The 21,393-nt window shown below is 41.3% G+C and overlaps 1 protein-coding gene across 3 annotated transcripts in view; it reads left to right on the forward strand.

Annotated features, from left to right (window-relative positions):
* Positions 1 to 6,392: 6,392 nt before the first annotated feature.
* LRP12 (LDL receptor related protein 12) overlaps positions 6,393 to 21,393 on the forward strand; it is an 88,738-nt gene continuing 73,737 nt past the window's right edge. The window contains exon 1 of one of the 3 annotated variants that reach the window (XM_052651627.1): positions 6,393 to 6,483. In XM_052651627.1, coding sequence (XP_052507587.1) covers positions 6,405 to 6,483 — 79 coding nt within the window. In that variant the 5' untranslated portion in view covers positions 6,393 to 6,404. Of the gene's footprint in view, positions 6,484 to 11,801; positions 11,884 to 21,393 lie in introns of those variants that run through there. The other 2 variants (XM_052651626.1, XM_052651628.1) reach the window with 2 other exon arrangements.

Genomic DNA, 21,393 nt, shown 5'->3' on the forward strand with positions numbered 1-21,393 from the left:
GATTCCCTGGTAGCTTATGTCATTTATGTGTTTAATAACAGTGGCGCCATTTATTGAGCACCTACTAAGTTCCTGGCATTGTCTTAAGTACTTTACATAAAATGTAGTAGAATGATTAAAGTACGTGTTTGAAGTCAGACTGCCTGAGTCTGAACAATGAACAGTTATTATCTGTGTGTTCTTGAGAAAACTACTGAACCTTTCTCTGCCTGTTTGTTCAGCTGACAAGTGGAGATAATAATAGTAGGGACATTATAGGATTGTTTGAGGACTGAATGTGTAGCATGCTGTAAGTACTCAATGTGTGTGTGTGCCAAGTTGCTTCAGCCATGTCTGACTTTGTGTGACCCTATGGACTGTAGCCTGCCAGGCTCCTCTATTCATGGGATTCTCCAGGCAAGAATCCTGGAGTGGGTTGCCATGCCCTGCTCCAGGGAAAGTAATTAATACATGTTAGCAATTATTCTTACCTTATTTTAGCCATGCAAATAATCTAATGAGGCCCCCATATGTCCCCATTTTTGGTGGTAATACGAAGTACAAAAGGTTAGGTTACCTGACCACAGTTAATCGCCTAGGTCAAACTCACCTCTGTTAAAACTCTAAAGGCCTATACTTTTAAATACTACAATATATTAATTCTATATTGCCAAATACATTGGGAACCTCAAATCCGTTTTCCACTTGGGCAGAGTACAAACAGTTAAGTTATATATGCCTGAAATTAGCAATATAAAATTCCTTGGGTTGTCATCACTATTGCTAAATTCACTTCTGATGGACTCATATAAAGAAGATTCCATCCTATCAGCACTTCTGGTTCATGTTCTCAGTCAATAATGGGAAGAACTTAAAAAATACAGTTATGTACATTTGAAACCTCAGAGTTAAACAGCAAAAACACTCAGAGTATCTGTCTATAAATACCAATGTCTGCAGTCAATCTTCCTTTCCCTCCTTTTTTCTTGGTAGGGGGGGCAACTCTTTCATATGGCTACAAGAGATAGATATTAGCCCTGTAAATTCATGCATGCTCTGCAATCAGGTTTTACAATTAAGAAGTTGAGCTTATGAAGGTAAAACTAAATCTGTGTGGACTGGAGATATTCAATTTAGAGCCAGGATGATGTCTTTGACTACTTGGTACAATGCTGGGTCTGCTGTCAGAGCATAGAACACAATAAATAATAAACACAATAAATGTTCTAGGGAACTGGTATAGAAGTTGCCTAGATTGATGGATCTCATTTGCTACCCTCTATTATTCAATTCCAATGGAAATTACAATTTGCTTGTAAAGATCTCTCATTTAACTTCAATCTTTAAAATTCTTTTCTTTCCCTTTAGTTATTTGTATGTGTTTATCAAGTTTGTTTTTCTTTTATAAACATAATATTCCTTTGAGGGGGAGTTAGGAGATTCAGCATTGCCTGGCAGTATGCCAAGCAGAAAAACTACTACCATCAATTTTCTTTCCAATAAAAGATGATGTGCACAGTGGTAGACTTAATTTCCCAGTCTAACCTCACTGGGTGTTGATGAGGTTCTTAAAGGCTACTAAATGAAGCAAGGTCTACACCAAGAAGGAAACAGTTTTTTATTAGTGACAAGAGTAAAAATTAAACCATCATCTATGGTGATAGCTAGAAAAGGAGGAAAGAGAAGTGCAAAATCAAAACAAAAGGATTATTTACAGGCACATCTCCACAAAGTGGAAAAGCACGGCTCTTTGCAGAATAGTCAAGGGGAAAAATACATAGTCCATGTACTTCTCCACTCCCAAATGCATGTCCTCAAGGAGCTTGAGAACCATTTGGAAAAGGATTAAGAAGCAACTCAAGTAGCTGCTTCATTCAATTTTTCTTAAACATTTTTAAAAATGATTGACACAGACCTTCAGGAAACTGCTGAAAATAACAAATCTTCTGCCTATAAAAATATACGAGCACAAAATTTCATACAATTTCAGGATCCTTGAAACACATCTAAGGACTCAGGGACCGAGACTAAGAACCACTGAGAGTCTCAGGAGCATACTTTATGCTTTATAGGGTGTAGCTTAGAATGCTGGCCAAGTTAAATCAGCACTCCAACGGCAACAAAACTGTTACCAGTACTGACCAATTTATACAGTTTTTATAGATTTCTAAGTGCTTTCTCATATATGGGTTAATTTGATGTACTGGTGTGGTCCAAAAGTTTGTTTGGGTTTTTCCATATTAGCTTAGTAGTAGAAACATCTAGTTTCTCAGCTCAACAGACATGGTGAGAAAAAGGTAATACTGAATACTAGGCCTGGGCCCAGGCTTCCCAAGTGGCTCAGTGGTAAAGAATCCATCAGCCAAGCAGGAGACCAGGTTCAATCCCTGGGTTAGGAAGATCCCGTGGAGGAGGCAATGGCAACCCACTCCAGTATTCTTGCCTGGGGAATACCAGAAGCCTGGCGGACTACAGTCCATGGCGTCGCAAAAACTCAGACAAGAGAGCCTGAGCCTGAGAAGTGGGCCAGCTGAGAAACACAGGTCTGATGATCAATTAGGATTAGATTTGGTAGAAATAAAATGTTCCCTCTTGAAACATAAATACGCTTAGTTGATGAACATTTAAGTGCTCAGCTGCTAATACCCTTAGAATGAATATTTATTGTTTTTTTCCAATGAGAACCAAAATAATTAGATTTTTGAATGTAGTAAGTTAGACACCTAGATCAACAGTTTTCAAAATTTTATCTGAGGACCCTGGGGAAGTACACAAGGTCCTCTCTTCGCCAATCACATATCTGTGTGAATCTGGATTTTCCTCATATACTTTAAACAAAGAAACATCTTGCAACAGACTGGGTTCAGAAGCAGATATGAAAATGAGATTTATAAAGATGGAAACAATGACATACTTTTTACTAAAGATTTTGTTCTGGAAAAGAGTTAACCTGTAACAAACTGTTTAAGTGAATTTATACATATTTTAGGAGAAGGCGAACGGCACCCCATTCCAGTACTCTAGCCTGCAAAATCCCATGGGCGGAGGAGCCTGGTAGGCTGCAGTCCATGGGGTCGCGAAGTCAGGCACAACTGAGCGACTTCACTTTGACTTTTCACTTTCATGCATTGGAGAAGGAAATGGCAACCCACTCCAGTGTTCTTGTCAGGAGAATCCCAGGGACGGGGGAGCCTGGTGGGCTGCCGTCTCTGAGGTTACACAGAGTTGGACATGACTGATGTGATTTAGCAGCAGCAGCATACATATTTTAAAATGGTTTTAATTTTGAAATGGTAAATATATTTAATTTATATGCAGAGGACATCATGAGAAACACTGGGCTGGATGAAGCACAAGCTGGAATTAAGATTGCCAGGAGAAATACCAATAACCTCCGATATGCAGATGACACCACCCTTATGGCACAAAGTAAAGAACTAAAGAGCCTCTTGATGAAAGTGAAAGAGGAGAGTGAAAAAGTTGGCTTAAAACTCAACATTCAGAAAACTAAGATCATGGCATCTGGTCCTATCACTTCACAGCAAGTAGATGGGGAAACAGTGGAAACAGTGGCAGACTTTATTTTTTTGGGCTCCAAAATCACTGCAGATGGTGATTGCAGCCATGAAATTAAAAGATGCTTACTCCTTGGAAGGAAAGTTATGACCAACATAGACAGCATATTCAAAAGCAGAGACATTACTTTGCCAACAAAGGTTTGTCTAGTCAAAGCTTTGGTTTTTCCAGTAGCCATGTATGAATGTGAAAGTTGGACTTATATAAAGCTGAGCACCAAAGAATTGATGTTTTTGAACTGTGGTGTTGGAGAAGACTCTTGAGAGTCCCATGGACTGCAAGGAGATCCAACCAGTCCAATTCTAAAGGAGATCAGTCCTGAATATTCATAGGAAGGACTGATATTGAAACTCCAACACTTGGCCACCTGATGCGAAGAGCTGACTCATTTGAAAAGACCCTGATGCTGGGAAAGATTGAAGGCAGAAGAAGGGGATGACAGAGGATGAGATGGCATCACCAACTCAATGGACATGAGTTTGAGTAAGCTCCGGGAGTTGGCGATGGACAGGGAGGCCTGGCATGCTGCAGTCCATGGGGTCACCAAAGAGTCAGACACAACTGAGAGACTGAACTGAACTGAAGTATCAGTAGATGTGATGCACCTAAACAAAAGCTCTTTGGAGTTTTCAGCAAATTTTAAGTGTTTTTAAAGGGGACCTGGGGCTTCCCTGGTGGATCAGATGGTAAAGAATCCATCTGCAATGCAGGAGACACAGGTTCAATCCCAGGATCAGGATGATCCCCTGGAGAAAGAAATGGCAACCCACTCCAGTATTCCTGTCTGGAGAATTCTATAGGCAGGTAGCCTGACTGAATAGTCCATGGACACACACACACACGGGTCCCTGAGACCAAAAGGTTTGAGAAATTGGTACCTGTCAGAAGACAGGTCTGGGGGGTGGGGGTGGGAGGCTGAGAAAGTACAAAGGTGAGAGGGGGCCAAGGGAAGAGTTAAGGAGGAGAGCATTGTGAGTCTTGTCTGGGAGATAGGATTCCTTGACTGGGAGGAAAAGGGCAGAGAGGCAGTACCCTGCAGTCTCTTCATTTTGTTTGTGACCTGTTCTAAACACAGCAGTCTGCATCACAATTGCTGGAAAGAGATCTCAAGAATCAAGCCAGTGGAGTCTCCACTCCTAAAACTAGGAAAGACAATTGCTGGTTGTTAAATGAACACTGAAGCTGCTCCATTTTTCTCCAGCAAGAGTGCAAAACATTTTTTGAGATAGAGATTGTGTTTGCTTTGCCAAATACAAGATTTGTTATTACTGGGTCTTGCATAAATTTTCTCACCGTTTGGAATACCATTTCCAGGAAAAAAAAAATCTAAAAGGGGTCAAAACGGTAGGGGACAGAAAGAGTAAATATCCCTTCAGAGAAATTCTTCTTAAATCTTAATATTTACCTGCTATTCACTAAGCATTGTGCTAGAGTACGTTGCAGCAGAGAGGAAGCAGCCTTGAATCTGGGATGAGAAATACTGTTTCAAAGCATTCGTTTGTTACACTCTTTTGGATAATTTAACCTGAGTCGCGTTTTCTTATCTATGAAATATGTATAATAAAACTTATCTCACAAGGTTGTTAGGGATTAAAAAGATAATCAGTGTCAACTGGACAGCACAGAGCATGGTAGGTCTTCCTTCAACAGCCCGGGGAGTGCGTGTAAAGGCCAGTGATAATCTACTAAGGGAGATAAGACGTGTAGACAAACACTTGAAAAATACCAGGCGGGAGGTCTGACGTGCCAGAGTCACAACAAATGTATTTGGAAAGTGCTACGGTGATGCAGTCACACTTGTTGGGATGGGGGAAGATGCTCAAGGAAATGACGGATTGCTTAGTGAATCCCTCTCCCACTTCCCGGCCCCCAAGGTCGACTCAGGCTGAGCATCCCAGGCCAGCTCCAACTCCCCCGCGGGATGGTCACACCGCTTCCAAGCCAGTTTGGAAGTGTTCGGCACTCCAGCCTTGCCTAGCTCATTCCCGGGCACCTTGAGCGTGGGCGTCCGGCCCCAGGTCCCCGGCAGCATCCACAGCGACCCGCAGCACTAACCTGCATCCACCTACTCCGGGCTTCGCGCCGGTATTAAGTGGAAGTAGGGAGGGGTAGGGAAGAGCAACTCGCAAGTTCCCAGCTTCTGGGACACCCACTCTCCTCGCTCAGGCGGCCACCCTCCGCCTCCCAGCTCGCCCTCACACCACCCCACGGGAAGCTGCCCCGAGGCCTCAAGCGGCGGCGGAGCTCCGAAGCCAACCCCCACCGCAACTCCTTCCCCCCAGCCGGGAAAACCTGGCGGCCGGCGTTCTCGCGCTCACTCATCGATTGGCGCTGCCTTGCTCCTCCGGCTCCCGTCGCGGGGAACGCGGCCCCGGAGACGGAGAAAGTCCGGCGGGGGGGGGGGGGCGGGGAGCAAGGCAGGCGGGCCAGGGGATCGCCGATCGCACGGATGGGCGCGGGTGCCGGCTCGCGCTGTCTGGCGGGTGGCGGCGGGCGCCGGGCAGCCTGTGCGGCGTGAGGCGAGGCCGGAGTCCCGCGTCTGCCGCCCGCTCGCCTCGCCTCGCCTCGCTCCGGTGCCGGCTACCCCTGCCCCCGGGAGGGCTGTCCCGCGGAGGCGGAGGGCTCTCGCGCGGACCCCGGGAGGGTGGGGCGGGGGGAGCCGGCGAGCTGCTGAGGAGGGGGCCGGAGGGAGGGAGCGCGCGCGGGCGGCGGCGGCGGCCCGGCCCCTCCCCCTCCCGCCGCCGCGGAGAGCGCAGGGAGCCGCCGGGGGCTCGGCGGCGGCGGCGGCTTCTGGCCCCGGCTCCTCCTCCTCCTCCTCCTCCTCCTCGCTCCCTCCATCTGCCGTGGTTATGGCCCGTCGCTGGAACACAAAAGAGTCTCCGCGGTGGAGGTCTGCGCTGGTCTTGCTTTTCCTCGCCGGGGTGTACGGTATGTGTCCGCGTTCCCGCGCCCCCCCGCAACCCCGCTGACAAAAAAAAAAAAACAAAGCTGGGGCGACCCGGAGCCCCGAGGCCTCCAGGACAGGGGCTCTCCGAGGAGCCGGCTAGAGACCCCGGCTGCCAGCGGGACAAAAGACCCGGCGAGGGGTGGGTGCAGCGGCAGAGGTGTCCCCCCCGACACGGAGATGCTGTGGGTCGGCTCGTCCGCCTCCAGACCCTCGGGGGTGTTGGAGAGCGGCTTGCGCGTCCCCGGAGCTGGGGGGAGCCCCCCAACCCCTCGAGAAGCTCGAGGGTGGCGAGCAGACTTCCCAATCCGGGCTGGAGGGCCCCGGAGGCCGGCTCCTTGGGAACTCGTCGCCCCTTGCACACTCCACACACGACAAAGATGTACGGTGTGGGGGAGAGAGAAAGGGAGGTCGCCCCCCGCCGCCGGCCGGGACGGTCCAGCCCCCCTCGACCCTCCCGGGCCGAGGAAGTTCTGTCCGCAGCGGAATTCCCACCGCACCGACTCCCCGCCTTCCCCAACTCGCTGGTGAAGCAGACCGCTATTTTCTTCCTATCCCTGCACCTCGGGGGCCGAGGCTCTGCTGATCCCCCGGCATGCAAGATCCTACCCCTTACTCTGGAGCAACGCGCGGGAGAAGGCCAGAAAATCGTTTCCAGCCCTCCCTCAGTCTCTCCCTCTTGGGGCGTACTTGTCTGTGCTGACTCCCGGTTCGTTTGTTGTCTCACCCATCATTGTCCGCTAATGTTGTCACTGTGGCTTTATTCCAGTCGGTGGGTTGTTATTACGTATATATGCCTTTGAGGTTAAGAGAAGGCTGAGGCTATGAACGAGGACCAAGCTTTATGTATTACACAGGGGTCAGAACAAGAGCTACATGGAATTCACTGGAAAGAAGTCATTGCTTGATAGACTTTGAGTTCCACTTCTGACTTGACTGTTCTTAGTTCCTTCAGTTAAAAAAAACACTGAATCGTTGTTTCAGAGAACACCGTTAACCTTTACTTTTGGGAGTTGTGGTTTGATTTCTTCAGAGGGAAATAATTGGAAGTTGCCATTCTTAGGTAAATTTTACTTCTAAAAATTGCCGCAAACGCTTAATTCCACCCATGTAATTTACAAGGGAGCATTATCTCTTTTGAAAGCACTTATCTATAGGATTGAATGTGACCGTAACTTTTAAACACCTGAGAAATTACAGGAAATGAAGAATTTAGTGAACTGAAATGGACCTTTACTGACAACCAAGAAATTGTAGTTTTCCTGTACGGTTCACAATGCATTACTGCTCCCTGAGCTGATTAATATATTATTATTTTTATTTGGGGGGAGTTGGTCCACATTTGATGTGGTCATTGCCAATGGTGTGCTTATTTGTGACCAGAAAACCCAGTGCAAAACTTTTGATTGTTAGTTGCATCAAGTGGCTGTGATCCCTACTTGCCTGGTAACTTGTGGGCTTGGGTCTACACCAGAGATCAATAAGCTATTATGTGTTTCTTCTAGCCTGAAGGTGGGTGTAGTTCTGCACTAGCTTTGGTGTAATGGTCTAGGAGAGAGAAGAAAGAGAGAGGCATCTTTAGTGTGATTAAGAGTGTCCAGCTTTGTCCTCTACTGTAATCAGAATTGAGTCAGTGTTGTCTGATCAGAATGGATAAACAAACAGGTTCTCTTAGCTCTGCTTTCATTAAAAGCTATGCCATTAGTGTTTGAACTAAAAGTCTTTTGGCCTCTGGGGATAAGAGGCTGTGAACCCCATAATTTTGTCTTGGTGCACAAGAATGACTTTCTAGTAGGTGCTTATCAGATATTAATGTTTGGGGAATTTGTGTTTAGTGAGAAATTGTTAGTAGGCAAAGACTGAAACTCCTTTTTCCAACAATGTGGCATCAGATTATAAAACTAGCGAGTGATTATGTGAAGGGTGGATATACCAAGCTAGACAGCAAGTTTCAAAGTATAAAGAAAAAGGAGGTAGTGAGCCAGGCGGAACATTAAACTGTGAGCAGAAATTAAAGGAGCCCTTCACTCCTTCATTGCAGTTGGGGAAAATCTCTTTATTGCTGCACTTTTTGTCCTCTTCGGTCTCTTCAGTCCTCTGTGGATTTGTATTAGAAGAAAAAAGCTGGAAGAGTAGTGTGGGAGGGGGTGTGTGTTCATATAGTAGTGAGGTTTTGTGTGTCCAATAGTTGTGACAAGTAGTGGATGCATCCTGAGAAGTACCTGTTCTGAGCCTATGGAACAAATACACCCTGTAGTTTATGGAGCTGTCCCTTATCTACATCAAAACATGTGTTTTCCAAAAAGTGGCTTCAAAAATAATGAGAAACCTCTGTTAATGCAACTGAATATTTGGAGTAACGCTTAACTTAGACCCAGTGTGTGTGTGGGAGGGGTGGAATACAGGTGGATTGGCTATTGGGGCAGTTCCAATACTAGCCCTTCACAGAGTGACTCTTGTCTATTAAAATGTAGTCGTAAATGGCTCCAGGTTGTGCCATGAATCTTTGAAACATTTCAAATGCCTTAAAAAATTATCTGTATTTTGGTGTTTAGTCTCTTCACATGACCAACTTCATGGACCCTGTAACTATTAAATGTGACTGTTTTAGTGGAATAGTGTGACTGTTTTCCTTCCAAGTTACTTTTCTGAATGCCCGCGCCTCATTTGAAACTCTTGATTATGATATGGAATACAGTTAATGTTTTATAGGAGTAGTTGTTCAAAGACCGATAATTATCTTCACGAGCTGCTGTATCTTAACTGCACTGAATGTTCCTGGCAGGGGAAGGTAAAGGTTGACCTCTGCCGTTGGAAGTTTGTAGGAATAAGAACAGTTAGTGAGGGCAGCTGTGAGCTTTGCTGGGTACTGTGTTGTTCAGTCGCTCAGTCGTGTCAGACTCTTTGCAACCCCATGGACTGCAGCATGCCAGGCTTCCCTGTCCTTTACTATCTCCCAGATTTGCTCAAACTCATGTGCATTGAATTGGTGATGCCATCCAACCGTCTAATCCTCTGTCTCCCTCTTCTGCTTTCTATCTTTCCCAGCTTCAGAGTCTTTTCCAGTGAGTCGGCTTTTTACTGTGTTAGGCTGGCTGTAAGGGGGGAAGGTATTTTCTCCATATATCACATGGGGACATCTGACTGTTAGAATGCATGGAGGTTTCCCTGTCTGTCTCCTGGTCAATACAAGCTAACCATAATTTGGTAACTGGCGGTTCCATAACTTTTCCTTTTCCATTTCTGTTTGTTTCCCAGATCAATGTTTTCTAATCTTTATTTCCCCCTACTCAAACCTAAAATAAAAATAAAACCATAAAATACCTAAAATATTGCATTTTTTTTATTACTCCCAGAACAAAACAAAGTTCATGAAATAATACTTGTTGGTACCACCTGAGATTCTTGCTGATGTTTTCTAGTCTATTCTACCTCCCTTCTGTCCTGCTTCCTTCCTTCATTTACTGGCTTGGACCCACTTATCGAATACAATTCTTAATTTGTAAAATTCTGCCCTATGTGAAGCCTTAAAATGTAACTTAAAGTGTTTGTTGTATTTGTATATCATTTTACGGTAGCCTTGAAGAGTTGTAGGTGGTTGTCTTCAGTTACTTGCTCCTAGAACTTTTGAGAGCAGTGAGAACTCTTCCTGACCTATACTGACTGACTTGTGACAAAATGTTACCTTTAAATTGATTTTGAGCTCATTGTACTGATAAGTTCTTTCTGTACACACTGCTGTTCTGGATGTTGTGGGAACATAACATATCTTGCAGTTTATGTCTAATGGGTGAATCTTTCCTAGTGAATTTTATGAAACTTTCTGCAGCATTTTATAAATTTCCAGTTTAAGGATAGATGAGAAGTTCCAATTTTAGAAAGATTGTAGAAATAACTAGAACATAAGAAAAAAAATGTAAACTGGATTTCAGTTACTTCTAAGAAAGTCAAGCTTGATTACATAAAATGTTGAATAAAACTAAATTAATTGCTTAATACTGTTTTTGTTTCTCTGATCTGAGGCATTTTTGTATTTGAGGTTTCTTTGTTGTTTATTCTTTTGTCATATCAATGAAATTATAGTTAAAAGAATGAAAGGTAAAAAGGAAATGAAAGGTAAAGATACATTTAATATAGATGAGATTTATGTAGATTTAAATAGAAAATGTTTTATTTTAGAATAAGTTCTAATCCTGTTCGAGCTGCAAGTATTTATAGGTAATGAAGGTTGTTCTAAGCTTAGGAGTTGAGGTTGAATTAATGATTTCCAATTTCTCAGATTACTTTTCCTTCCAGTTTCTTAATTTCTCTTCATTTTCTCCTTACCCCACCCTGTCCTTTGTGACAGGGGTGAGTAAGATGTATCCTACTTATCCCTCATTTTCTAAGGTGCAAGACTGGATCCTACAAATACCAGTTACCAGTCTGTCTGTTCGAATGCATGTCGTTAGTCTTTTCAAGTAGGTGCTACAGTAGATGTATATGTAGATAGATAGGTCTGTCTGTCTGTCTCTTTAGTGTCAATACAGAATTAGCTTAGGGAATTCTTCATCTCCAAAGTATAGAAGGAAGGGAAGGAAACTAACGTCTACTAAATTAAGTTCAGATACTGTGCTTGGTCTTCATTCAGTGCCCGTTAGTCTTCATTAGGTCTCATTTAGATATCCTACAAGGTATTATTTCTTTTTTTTTTTTAAGTAGAATCTCAGAGAAGTTGTGCCTTGTCTAAGCTCATACCACTAGGAAACAATAGAACTGAGACTAAAGCTTAATCCTGTCTCTCTCTTCACTCACTCATTCATTTAGCAAATATTTCTGGAGTACTTACTTGCAATATGTAACACATGACAACCTGGTGAACATGGTTTCTGCCCTCGTAGAGCTTATAGTCTGGTGAATAACTTGTGTGCTCTTTAACAAAAACAAACAAGGGTCAGAGACAGTGAATAACACACAGAGTAGTTAGAGGAAGGCATCATTGTAGAGAATAGGAGACCTGAAGGATAGCTAACCATGTTATGATTGGGATAGGAGAGCTTTGCACAGGGAAACAACCCATAAAGGTCCAGACCTGGAAAAGAGCTGATGTGGAAGAGCTGGTGTGTTGCAGGTAAAGAAATAAAACCAGTAGCTGGAACACAATGGTCGTAAGGGTGATGAGGTGAGTCTAGACTCTCAGGCGGGAGCTCAGGGTGTTGGAAACCAACATAGAGAGTTTGGGCTTGTTTTAAGTGTAACTTATTGACACAGTTTAAGTGACATAATGTGATTTGTGTTTTGAAGCAGTCACCTTTGCCGCTGTGTGAATTGTTGAGAAGTAGGAGAAGGCAATGGCAACCCACTCCAGTACTCTTGGCTGGAAAATCCCATGGACGAGGAACCTGGTAGGCTGCTGTCCATGAGGTCACTAAGAGTCGGACATGACTGAGCGACTTCACTTTCACTTTTCACTTTCATGCATTGGAGAAGGAAATGGCAACCCACTCCAGTGTTCTTGCCTGGAGAATCCCAGGGACGGGGGAACCTGATGGGCTGCTGTCTATGGGGTCGCACAGAGTTGGACACGACTGAAGCGAATTAGCAGCAGCAGCAGGCAAGGGCAGAGGTAGGATGATAGGTTTTGGCTGAGAGACACAGGAGCTTGGACTGAGGTGGTAGCGGTGGATAGAAGGAAGAGTATGGATTGCCTTTTGATAGGGAAGAAAGGGGTACTTTCTCTCTTGCCGAAAGAGGGAAGGGATCCATAGGTTTGGAGGTAGGGTGATGGAGAATTAACAGAACATGAGATCATCCGGTGAGAGTGAAGAAAAGAGCTGAGAGGTTGAGGGTCATTTCTGTTTCCATGATTCAGTAAATCAGTGTCAGTGTAGACCCTAGGAAGTTAAGTTTCTGTTTTTTAATCTAGAAAAGAGAAGGCTAAAAACATCCAGTGCAAGAAGGTATATTGTGAAAAGTTGTGCAACACTGACCCTGGGAGTGGGCTTAGATTAAAGTTAAAAGGGGAGAGGCTCAAGAAGTCTTTTATGGAGAACTCAGTTCTAAGGAGTGTCATTTTTGTTGATGAAGTAAGTACAGAACAAAACTTCCTACAGTGTTTTAAAAGTGTTTCAGGCAGAAAATAAAGGGTAGAACAAATGTTAGATTTCAAGGTCTTTTTGCCCAAGTTAAACACTTTCTACTAAGTGATCAATTAAAGATTGTTGTTTATCTTAGGAGAGTCAAGAATACATTGGTGGATCAGATAAGTTCGGAGTTTTTGGGAAAATAAAATTACCTTTTACCTTCCCTGCCCTAGACTGAATAGTTTATTTGCAGAAGATATAACTTTAGAAGGTCCCACAACTTCAAAATAAATGAAACCTACTGAATAGTTTTTTAGTTCTTGAATATTCAATAACTGAGACCAAGTAGTTTTCTTCTTCTTGAATATTTGATAACTCATTTCCCTGCTAGTGTTACTTTGGTGAAGACATGAAATTGTTGTGCATTCATGCTTTTACCACTGCATAAAAGTAACTTGATACTTACCTTGAAAACACTTCCATTTCAGTTTTTAGAGCTGGGACATGGTGCTAATCTTTTCATGTTAAGTGGAGCACAGTAGGATGTGTCATAGTTGGAATGTACCATTCAAATGTAATTATCTGACTTAATTTCATTGATGGTTAAGCTATCTTTTAAGTTTTAGTAAGTTGGAGAAGACATGAATCTTTTTGTCTGGCATATTCTGAAATAGAATTCAGATTCTTGGATTTATTATTGCCTGTTCCAATGACACCAAAACCTTTTACAGAGAGTTAGAATACAGAAGTCCTTTGCAAAAAGATGCCTCATTTAAATCCTCAAAATAACTCTGAAGTGGGTATTATTAGAAGAAACTGAAGCTTTGAGAACAGTGATTTTGCCTAAGGTTCACATCTCTTTACTGCTGTTCTCTTCACATAGAGACCCGTTATTGTTTAATCTCCGTTATTGTTACAGTCCCAGCTAGTCTTGAGTCTTATCCTGATTCACTCATATCACACAGAGCAGCCACTATATTGAGGATATGATTACATAACTTTCTTGCTTAAAACCTACTAGTAGTTCCCTTTTCTTAAAATAGAAGCATCACTAGGCCCTTCAGGATCTAGCAGATTCTCCCTTTCGTGTCTCCTGTCACTTCCTCCACCACGCCCCTCCCCACCACCGTGTTCCTGCTGTGCTACACTGAGCACACGCTGAACACGGGTCTCTGTCTCCTGGCCTTTGCACACACTGCTCTTTGCCTGGTTTTATCTGCCTTCCTCCGCCACTTTCTTCTCCACGTGGACTACTGCTATCCTTCGGCTTGCTTTTTGATGTTATCTCCTTTGGGAGATCTCTCCTGGTTGCTCCAGACTAGGTGCCCGTTACCTAAGCTTCTCAGATTGTTCTTAATATATGCAAATTTGATATTTTCCTGTTTTACTTCTCCCCCTGGAGCAGCGCTGCCTAACAGATGTATCATGTGAGCTTCAAGTGTAAGTCATACACATGGTTTTAAACTTTCTAGCATCAACAGTAGAAAAAAAAGGTGAGATTAGTGTTAATAATGTATTTAATAGATCTAAAATATTTTGATGTGTAATTGATATAAAATTATTAATGAGATATTCTGCATTATGTTTTTCATACTAAGTCTTTACAATCTAGTGTAAATTTTATTCTTATAGTTCATGTCAATTAGATTAACCATATTCAAATGCTTAATAGCCACTTTGAAAACAGTATCCGTTATAAACAAGCCCTGTGATCCAGCAGTTCCGCTCCTGATACAAACTCAATAGATTCAAGGATGTCACGTGCATCAGAAGACATGTTCGAGGATATTCATAGCATCCTTACTTGCTTTAATTCCAGACTAGAAACAGCCCATATGTCCGTCAGCAGTAGAATGGATGAATAAGTTATGGTGTGCAGTATATTCACATAAGGGAAAACTGTACACCAGCAGTTTAAACTTCTGGGACTTGGGGCTCCACAATTATTTTATTTTTTTACATGGGGTGGGCAGGGGTGATGTCCCTGCTGCCACTGCTCTTCGCTCCCACTCCCACCTGTTAAGTAAAGTCGCTCAGTCGTGTCTGACTCTTTGTGACCCCACGGACTGTAGCTTACCGGGCTCCTCCATCCATGGGATTTTCCAGGCAAGAGTACTGCAGTGAGTGGGGTGCTATTTCCTTCTCCAGAGGATCTTCCCAACCCAGGGATCAAACCCAGATCTCCCACATTGTAGGCAGACGCTTTCCTGTCTGCGCCACCAGGGATGTCCTCCACTCTCACCTGAGGGCTCCACAATTACTGAGGGACTCAAAGAATGTTTTTTATATGACAGAAATAGATGTTTTTAAATAATATGATAAACTTGAAAAAGAAACCCCATTACGTGTGACCTTAAGTGGCATACGATTTAAAAATACATAAAATGACAACTAAAATTTCCCCCAAAAAAGTTAAATAAGAATGATGTTGCTATACATTTTTGCAAATCACTATAATGTCTGGCTTAATAGAAGACAGCTGATTTCTCATGTCTGCCTCTGCAGTCAGTCTGTTGTGACATGTTTTGCTTGAGGTATAGGAAGAATAGCTGGCTTCACATAGATAACTGTGTGAGAAGAATTTTAGTAGCTTTTTCAGATAAATGTGAATATTTGATGCTGCACCAAGACTTGAGAAGTAGTAGCTTTTTAAAGTTGAGTTGCAACGTGGAATCTGAAATCAAATTAGTGAACTCTCTGTATTCTGTTAAACTCTGAAAGGGTCTTGAAAATTTCCAAGAGTCCACTGACTGCACTTTGAGAACAGCTTGCTCTCATTACAAGAACAAATAGAAAAAAACAAAAGTTTTAAAAAGAAGGAAAAGAATCAAACCACTGCTGCAGGTAGGGTCGGTTAATTTCACATGTTGATTAAAAGAAGTTAAACACATGATTATGGCTCCTGTATGATTGCAATGTTAGAAGTTAGACTAATGTAGGAGAGTAGTTGCCTCTTGGAGTGGGGCAGAGGTGGGTAGTGATTGAGATGGGTACCAAGGAAGCTTCTGGGGGCTGCCTAAATTTATTTCTTGACCTAAGTGGTGGTTTACACAGATGCAAGTTTTTTAGGTCATAACTCATGGAGCTATAAACTTGCAATTAGTACATTTTTGTAGGTATATTTCCAATAAAAGTAATTAAGTAATATCTTAAAAAAATAGAGTAATGCTATATAATAATATCCATAGATGATTTTCTGGTAAGGTAGATTATCTTTAGTGTTTGCATTTAGTTTTTGTTCTTTTTTGTTTGATTTCCCCCCCATTGTGTGTTTGATATTTAAAAACAATTTTGGAACTCTGAAAAATTTCATATGTATTCAAAAGTAGAACACTAGTATAATTAACCTGATATACCCAACATCCAGCTTCAGCAAATGATCATTATATGGCCAGTCTTGTTTTATGCTCTCCTCCACCTACTCCCTAAACCCAAATGATTTTGAAGCAGATCCCAAATATCTAGTCTTAATAATATTTCAGTATGTATCTCTAAGATATGAATGTGAAGTCTCAATAATATTTCAGTATGCATCTCTAAGATGTGGAGGCTTCCAAAAACAAAATTCGGTAAAAATCTTAGGCCCAATACCACTAACTAATTAAAAAGTTCACAATTCCTGTCAGTACATATCTAGCCATATGGTCTTTCCAGGTGGTGCTAGTGGTAAAGAACCTGCCTGACAGTTCAGGAGACATAAGAGACTTGGTTCGATCCCTGGGTTGGGAAGATCCCCTGGAGGAGGTGATAGCAACCCACTCCAGTATGCTTGCCTGGAGAATCCTCATGGACAGAGGAGCCTGGCAGGATATAGTCCATAGCATCACAAAGAGTCGGGCACGACTGAAGCAGTTGAGCATGCACACACACATCTAGCCATATATATTTATTGCTCTAGTTGTAATAAACATAAAGTTTCAAGTGTGATGTTTGCTATAGGTTTTTGATCAACTCTCAATCAAATTGAAGCTACTACATGAGTTCCTGTATGAAATAAGTTTCTGGGAATAGACATTTAATTTTGACACTGAAGAGTTATTACTTCTGAAATGATCATAAGTTATTTATGAGGGCCAGAAATTATACCTAACATAATACAGGACAGTACTTGTTGAATAAATGAATTTGTTTATCCATGAATGGAGTAAATTACATTCATGTGAACTACTGAGGTTCAGGTAGTTCAGCGTTGAACTCCTTTTGCATTTATGAGATAGACCAGGACAAGTTGGTAATGATAGATTATCTTTTAATCTGCTGGAATACGTTTACTAATTTTTGAAGGCTTTGTGTTTGTATCTATGATGTCAGTTTATAGTTACTGCAAACTTTCTAACTCCCTCCACCGCTTTTCTTTCTCTTGTAAGCTGACTTTCTCCTCTGGTCATTATTTCATTTTTTCACATCTGTTAATCTATTCTTCTAGATCCACTTATAACAGATTACACCTTTTAAAACTGATTTCAGCTGTCAGGAACAGTGTAGTGTTTCAGTTGCAGTTAGGGAGGAAGAGGAAGAGTTTAGGACCTGTATAGCTACAGTTACAATAAGAAAGCATTGTTCTGACAAGAGAAATGTTTTCATTCCTAGTGCAGATAGACTTTTGTTTCACTAAGCAAGGTAATAGAGATGAACCTGTGAGAGGTCAGCCTCTTCTTAGGAATGAGCCTTATGACCAAAGAAGCAAGTAAGATACTTTGGTGGAGATGGACTGGTTCCACAAGAAGAAGTCCACCCGAAGGTGGGGTCTGTGGAATAAAATGGAGATGCTGAATGAAGACTGAGCTCAAATCCAGGGATAGGACCACTGTGTTCTGCCAGAGGGGCACTTCTAGTCTGTGGGGGATGATTATACTTTAAGACCAGACTTATTTGCTCAGAAGGTAACAGCCATAGAATTAACCAAAATGTGGCCCCAGAACTGTGTAAGCCATGACCTTGTGGTGTCCCGCACACGATTACTTGTATGTAAGAGTATCCACGCTGGCACCGAGGGTGGAGGATGGAATGAGAGCCTCCTGGTTGTGCTGCTCTAGTGTAATCACTGCACAGACTTTGGGCTCTAATGCCAGTGAGTAAGGCTAAAGCGCAGGTCTTCAAAAACTCCCTGAAATCATCTTCAGGCATAGCATACATGTTTCACAATATTCAGTGCTCAGTAGCTTACTTTCCTTAAGTCCAAACATCCAGTTTTCTCTCTGGCACTGGTACAGAAATTTTTTGAGCACCAGATGAAATGGTTGTATTTAGAGGCCATGTGAAAAATGTGAGTGAGTGTAGGTAAAATTGCATAAATTCAGTCTGAAGAGGATTCAGCTCCACATTACTTTTCCCACTGCGTTACAACAAAAAACTGAGTGCTTAATGTGATTGAAGTATGTGGATGTGTTACAGAGAATTCAAATTAAGATACATAATTTATTTCCCACTTTTTATTTATTTTGTTTATTTTTTAAAAAAATTATTCTTTTGTTTCCCTGACCTAAGTAGGGGTCTAGCTACAACAGAATTTAAAATAATAGAAGTTATGGTTTTTTTATAAGTTCTTTTTAGAACTGTACTCTGCAATTATAAGGGCATGGTACTTCTGGAGAATATATTTTTTCAATTCCTACCTCTTTGAGTCAATTTTGTTAAAAATACTAGGTCATATTTTCCTGCTGCTGCTACTGCTGCTAAGTCGCTTCAGTCATGTCCGACTCTGTGCGACCCCATAGACGGCAGCCCATCAGGCTCCCCCGTCCCTGGGATTCTCCAGGCAAGCACACTGGAGTGGGTTGCCATTTCCTTCTCCAATGCATGAAAGTAAAGAGTGAAAATGAAGTCGCTCAGTCGTGTCCAACTCTTAGCGACCCCATGGACTGCAGCCTATGAGGCTCCTCCGTCCATGGGATTTTCCAGGCAAGAGTACTGGAGTGGGGTGCCACTGCCTAGAATATTATCATTTCAACTCTATTTCCATATTTGCTTTAAAGTTATAAGTAATGTGCTCTCAAAAATATTTTCTGTGTGTGTCCTGGCTTTCTTTTTTGTCCCTTAGTTTTTTTATCTTGGTCTTTTTATTCTGGAATTTAAAGATTCTTCAATTTAGTCTTCTCAGGTTTAACTTTCTACAGTATAGTTGTTTATAATATAGAAATGTCTAATTCCTCAGCTTAGTCTTAAAAGTTATAATTGTCTGTCATACATATGTAAAATAGTTGCCTTTACAAATCATCTTTCCTGTTTATAATATGATGATTTCTTTTCAGTTAGCTGTGAAACTGGTTTTTGCCTTTTCCCCTCTCCCACAGACAGTAGAGACTTTCTACTGTCTACCTTTCCCCTTCTCCTACTTGCACCCCTGCTCCTGAGAAGATGGTAAGAACTGTATGTAGGTCCTTTTCTTAGAAACTAATCCACATATGCACAGTCGTAGAAAACGGTGTATGTGATGCTGTGTGATTCCAGAACTCCTTAAAGCTTGTTCATGACCCCCAATAGCGTTGTCCTTGAACCAGCTGCATTGGTACCATCTAAGAAGCTTGTTATAAATGCAGAATCTCAGGCCCTGCCCTAGATGCTGAATTAGACTCCATTTTAACAAGATCCCCAGGTGATTTCTTTCATATTCAGGTTTGAGAAGCACTGTTGCAGGAGATTAGAGACTTCTGTAGTGTTGTGATGTGATCTATATTGATGGTTTTATTCTTTATATCTGTCAGCTTGGAAATACACACATGCACACACACACATATGTATCTAGATTCCACTTACAAGAGATATCATATGGTATTTGTCTTTGTCTGACCTCTTTCACTTAACATAATGCCGCCCATGTTTCATTAAAGGCAAGATTTCATTTTTTCTTGATGAATAATATTCTGTCATATATATCACAATTTCTTTATCCATTTATTTATTGATAGATACTTAGATGTTTCCATAGCTTGAATATTGTGGATGCTACAGTGAATGTAGTAGTTCATATATATTTTAGAGTTAGTGTTTTCACTTTTTTCAGATAAATGCCCAGAAATGGAATTGAATAGATCATGTGATAGTTCTAATTTTAACTTTTTGAGGAACCTCCATACTGTTTTCCATGGTGTGCACTAAATTACATTTCTGCCAATGCCACACTAGAGATTCCTTTCTCCACTTTCTCACCTACATGTGTTATTTCTAGTCTTTTTGATAATAATAATGTTGATGGGTATGAGGTATATCTCAGTGTGGTTTTTTATTTGCATTTCTCTGATGATTAATGAGGTTAAGTATCTTGTCATGTACCTGTTGGCCATCTGTATAAAATATCTACTCAAATTCTCTGCCCATTTTGTAATCTGAGTATTTGGAGTTTTTGTTGTTGTTGTTGAGTTATTTGAGCTTTTTATATATTTTGGATATTGGCACCTTATCAAATATGTGATTTGCAAATATTTTCTCCCATTCAGTAGGTTCCTTTTTCATTTTATTAATGGTTTCCTTTGCTCTGCAGAAGCTTTTCATTTGATATAGTCCTACTTCTTTATTTTTGCTTTTGTTACTTTTCCTTTTGGTGCCAGATTTTTAAAAAATTGTCACCAAGATGTATCAAGGAGCTTAGTGCCTGTATTTTCTTCTAGGAGTTTTATGGTTTCAGGTCTTAATGTTCAGATTTTTAATTCATTTTGAATTAATTTTTGCATATAGTGTAAGGATAGAGGTCCATTTTCATTTTTTTTGCATGTGGCTGTTCAGTTTTCCCAACACCTTGATTGAAGAGACAGTCCTTTTCCCATTGTATATTCTTGGCTCTTTTGTTGTAAATTAATTGATTGTACATGGATGGGTTTATCTCTGGGCTCTATTTCATCCCATTGATCCATGTGTCTGTTTTAATTACTATAGCTTTGTAATATAGTTTGAAATCAGGGAATGTGATGCCTCCAGCTTTGTTCTTCTATCTGAAAATTACTTTAGAGTTTTCTTTTTCTTTTTTCTTTTAGATATTGTGTCTGGCGTGTCATCAGAAGTACTTTAAAAAGAATTGTACCTTGATTAACTAAATCGTACATAGCTAATTAAAGTAGGAATATGTTGAAAAAGTCACAAAACAATACAATATTTGAATAGCAAGCTCTGCTATATGAACTAGTAGGAGACAAGGAGGGAAAGATTTATAAACTCGCTCTATGTTTATAACAATAGCAAACATATAGCAGTTACTGCATACCAGGCAATATTCTAATCACTGTGTTTGTATATGTATGCACATACACTCAGTCACTTCTCATAACAACCCTGACAAGCTTAGATGCTATTATTATTTGCATTTCACATATAAGGAACCAGAGACACAGAGAAGTATTTCAGCAAGATCACATAATTAATAAGTAGAAGAGCTTGGATTTGAACCCAGATAGTATGGCTCAAGGGTTGGTGCTCTTAACCTTTACAGTGTGCAGCTGCTTTGTAGTTCTACTCTGAGACTTCCCTAAACTCAATGCAGTTTATATACAAACTGAGTAATTCCTGATATATTTGCTTTTTTAAATTTATTACTAGAACTCGTCTGTTTGTGATGCTTATAGATGAGCCACAGATGCCAGATCATTAATGTTTTCTGAATTAATTTAGGTTTGCTATTAATTGAGATCTCTAAATGGCAAGATGTTGGATTATTGGATTTTATGCCGCATACCCTCAAGGTTTGTTGTGAGCATATTAAATAACTTATGCAAATACTTCTATATACAATATTAATTTTATTTCTTCCTCAGTAGATGGACAAGAGATAATTTATAGAAATGGTAATTGGATGGCTATTAAAATTAGAAACAAAAATTAATTTCACAGAGAAATACAAAT

The sequence above is a fragment of the Budorcas taxicolor genome, chromosome 14 (genome assembly GCF_023091745.1).
Source record: "Budorcas taxicolor isolate Tak-1 chromosome 14, Takin1.1, whole genome shotgun sequence".
In the NCBI taxonomy this organism is placed as follows: domain Eukaryota; kingdom Metazoa; phylum Chordata; class Mammalia; order Artiodactyla; family Bovidae; genus Budorcas; species Budorcas taxicolor.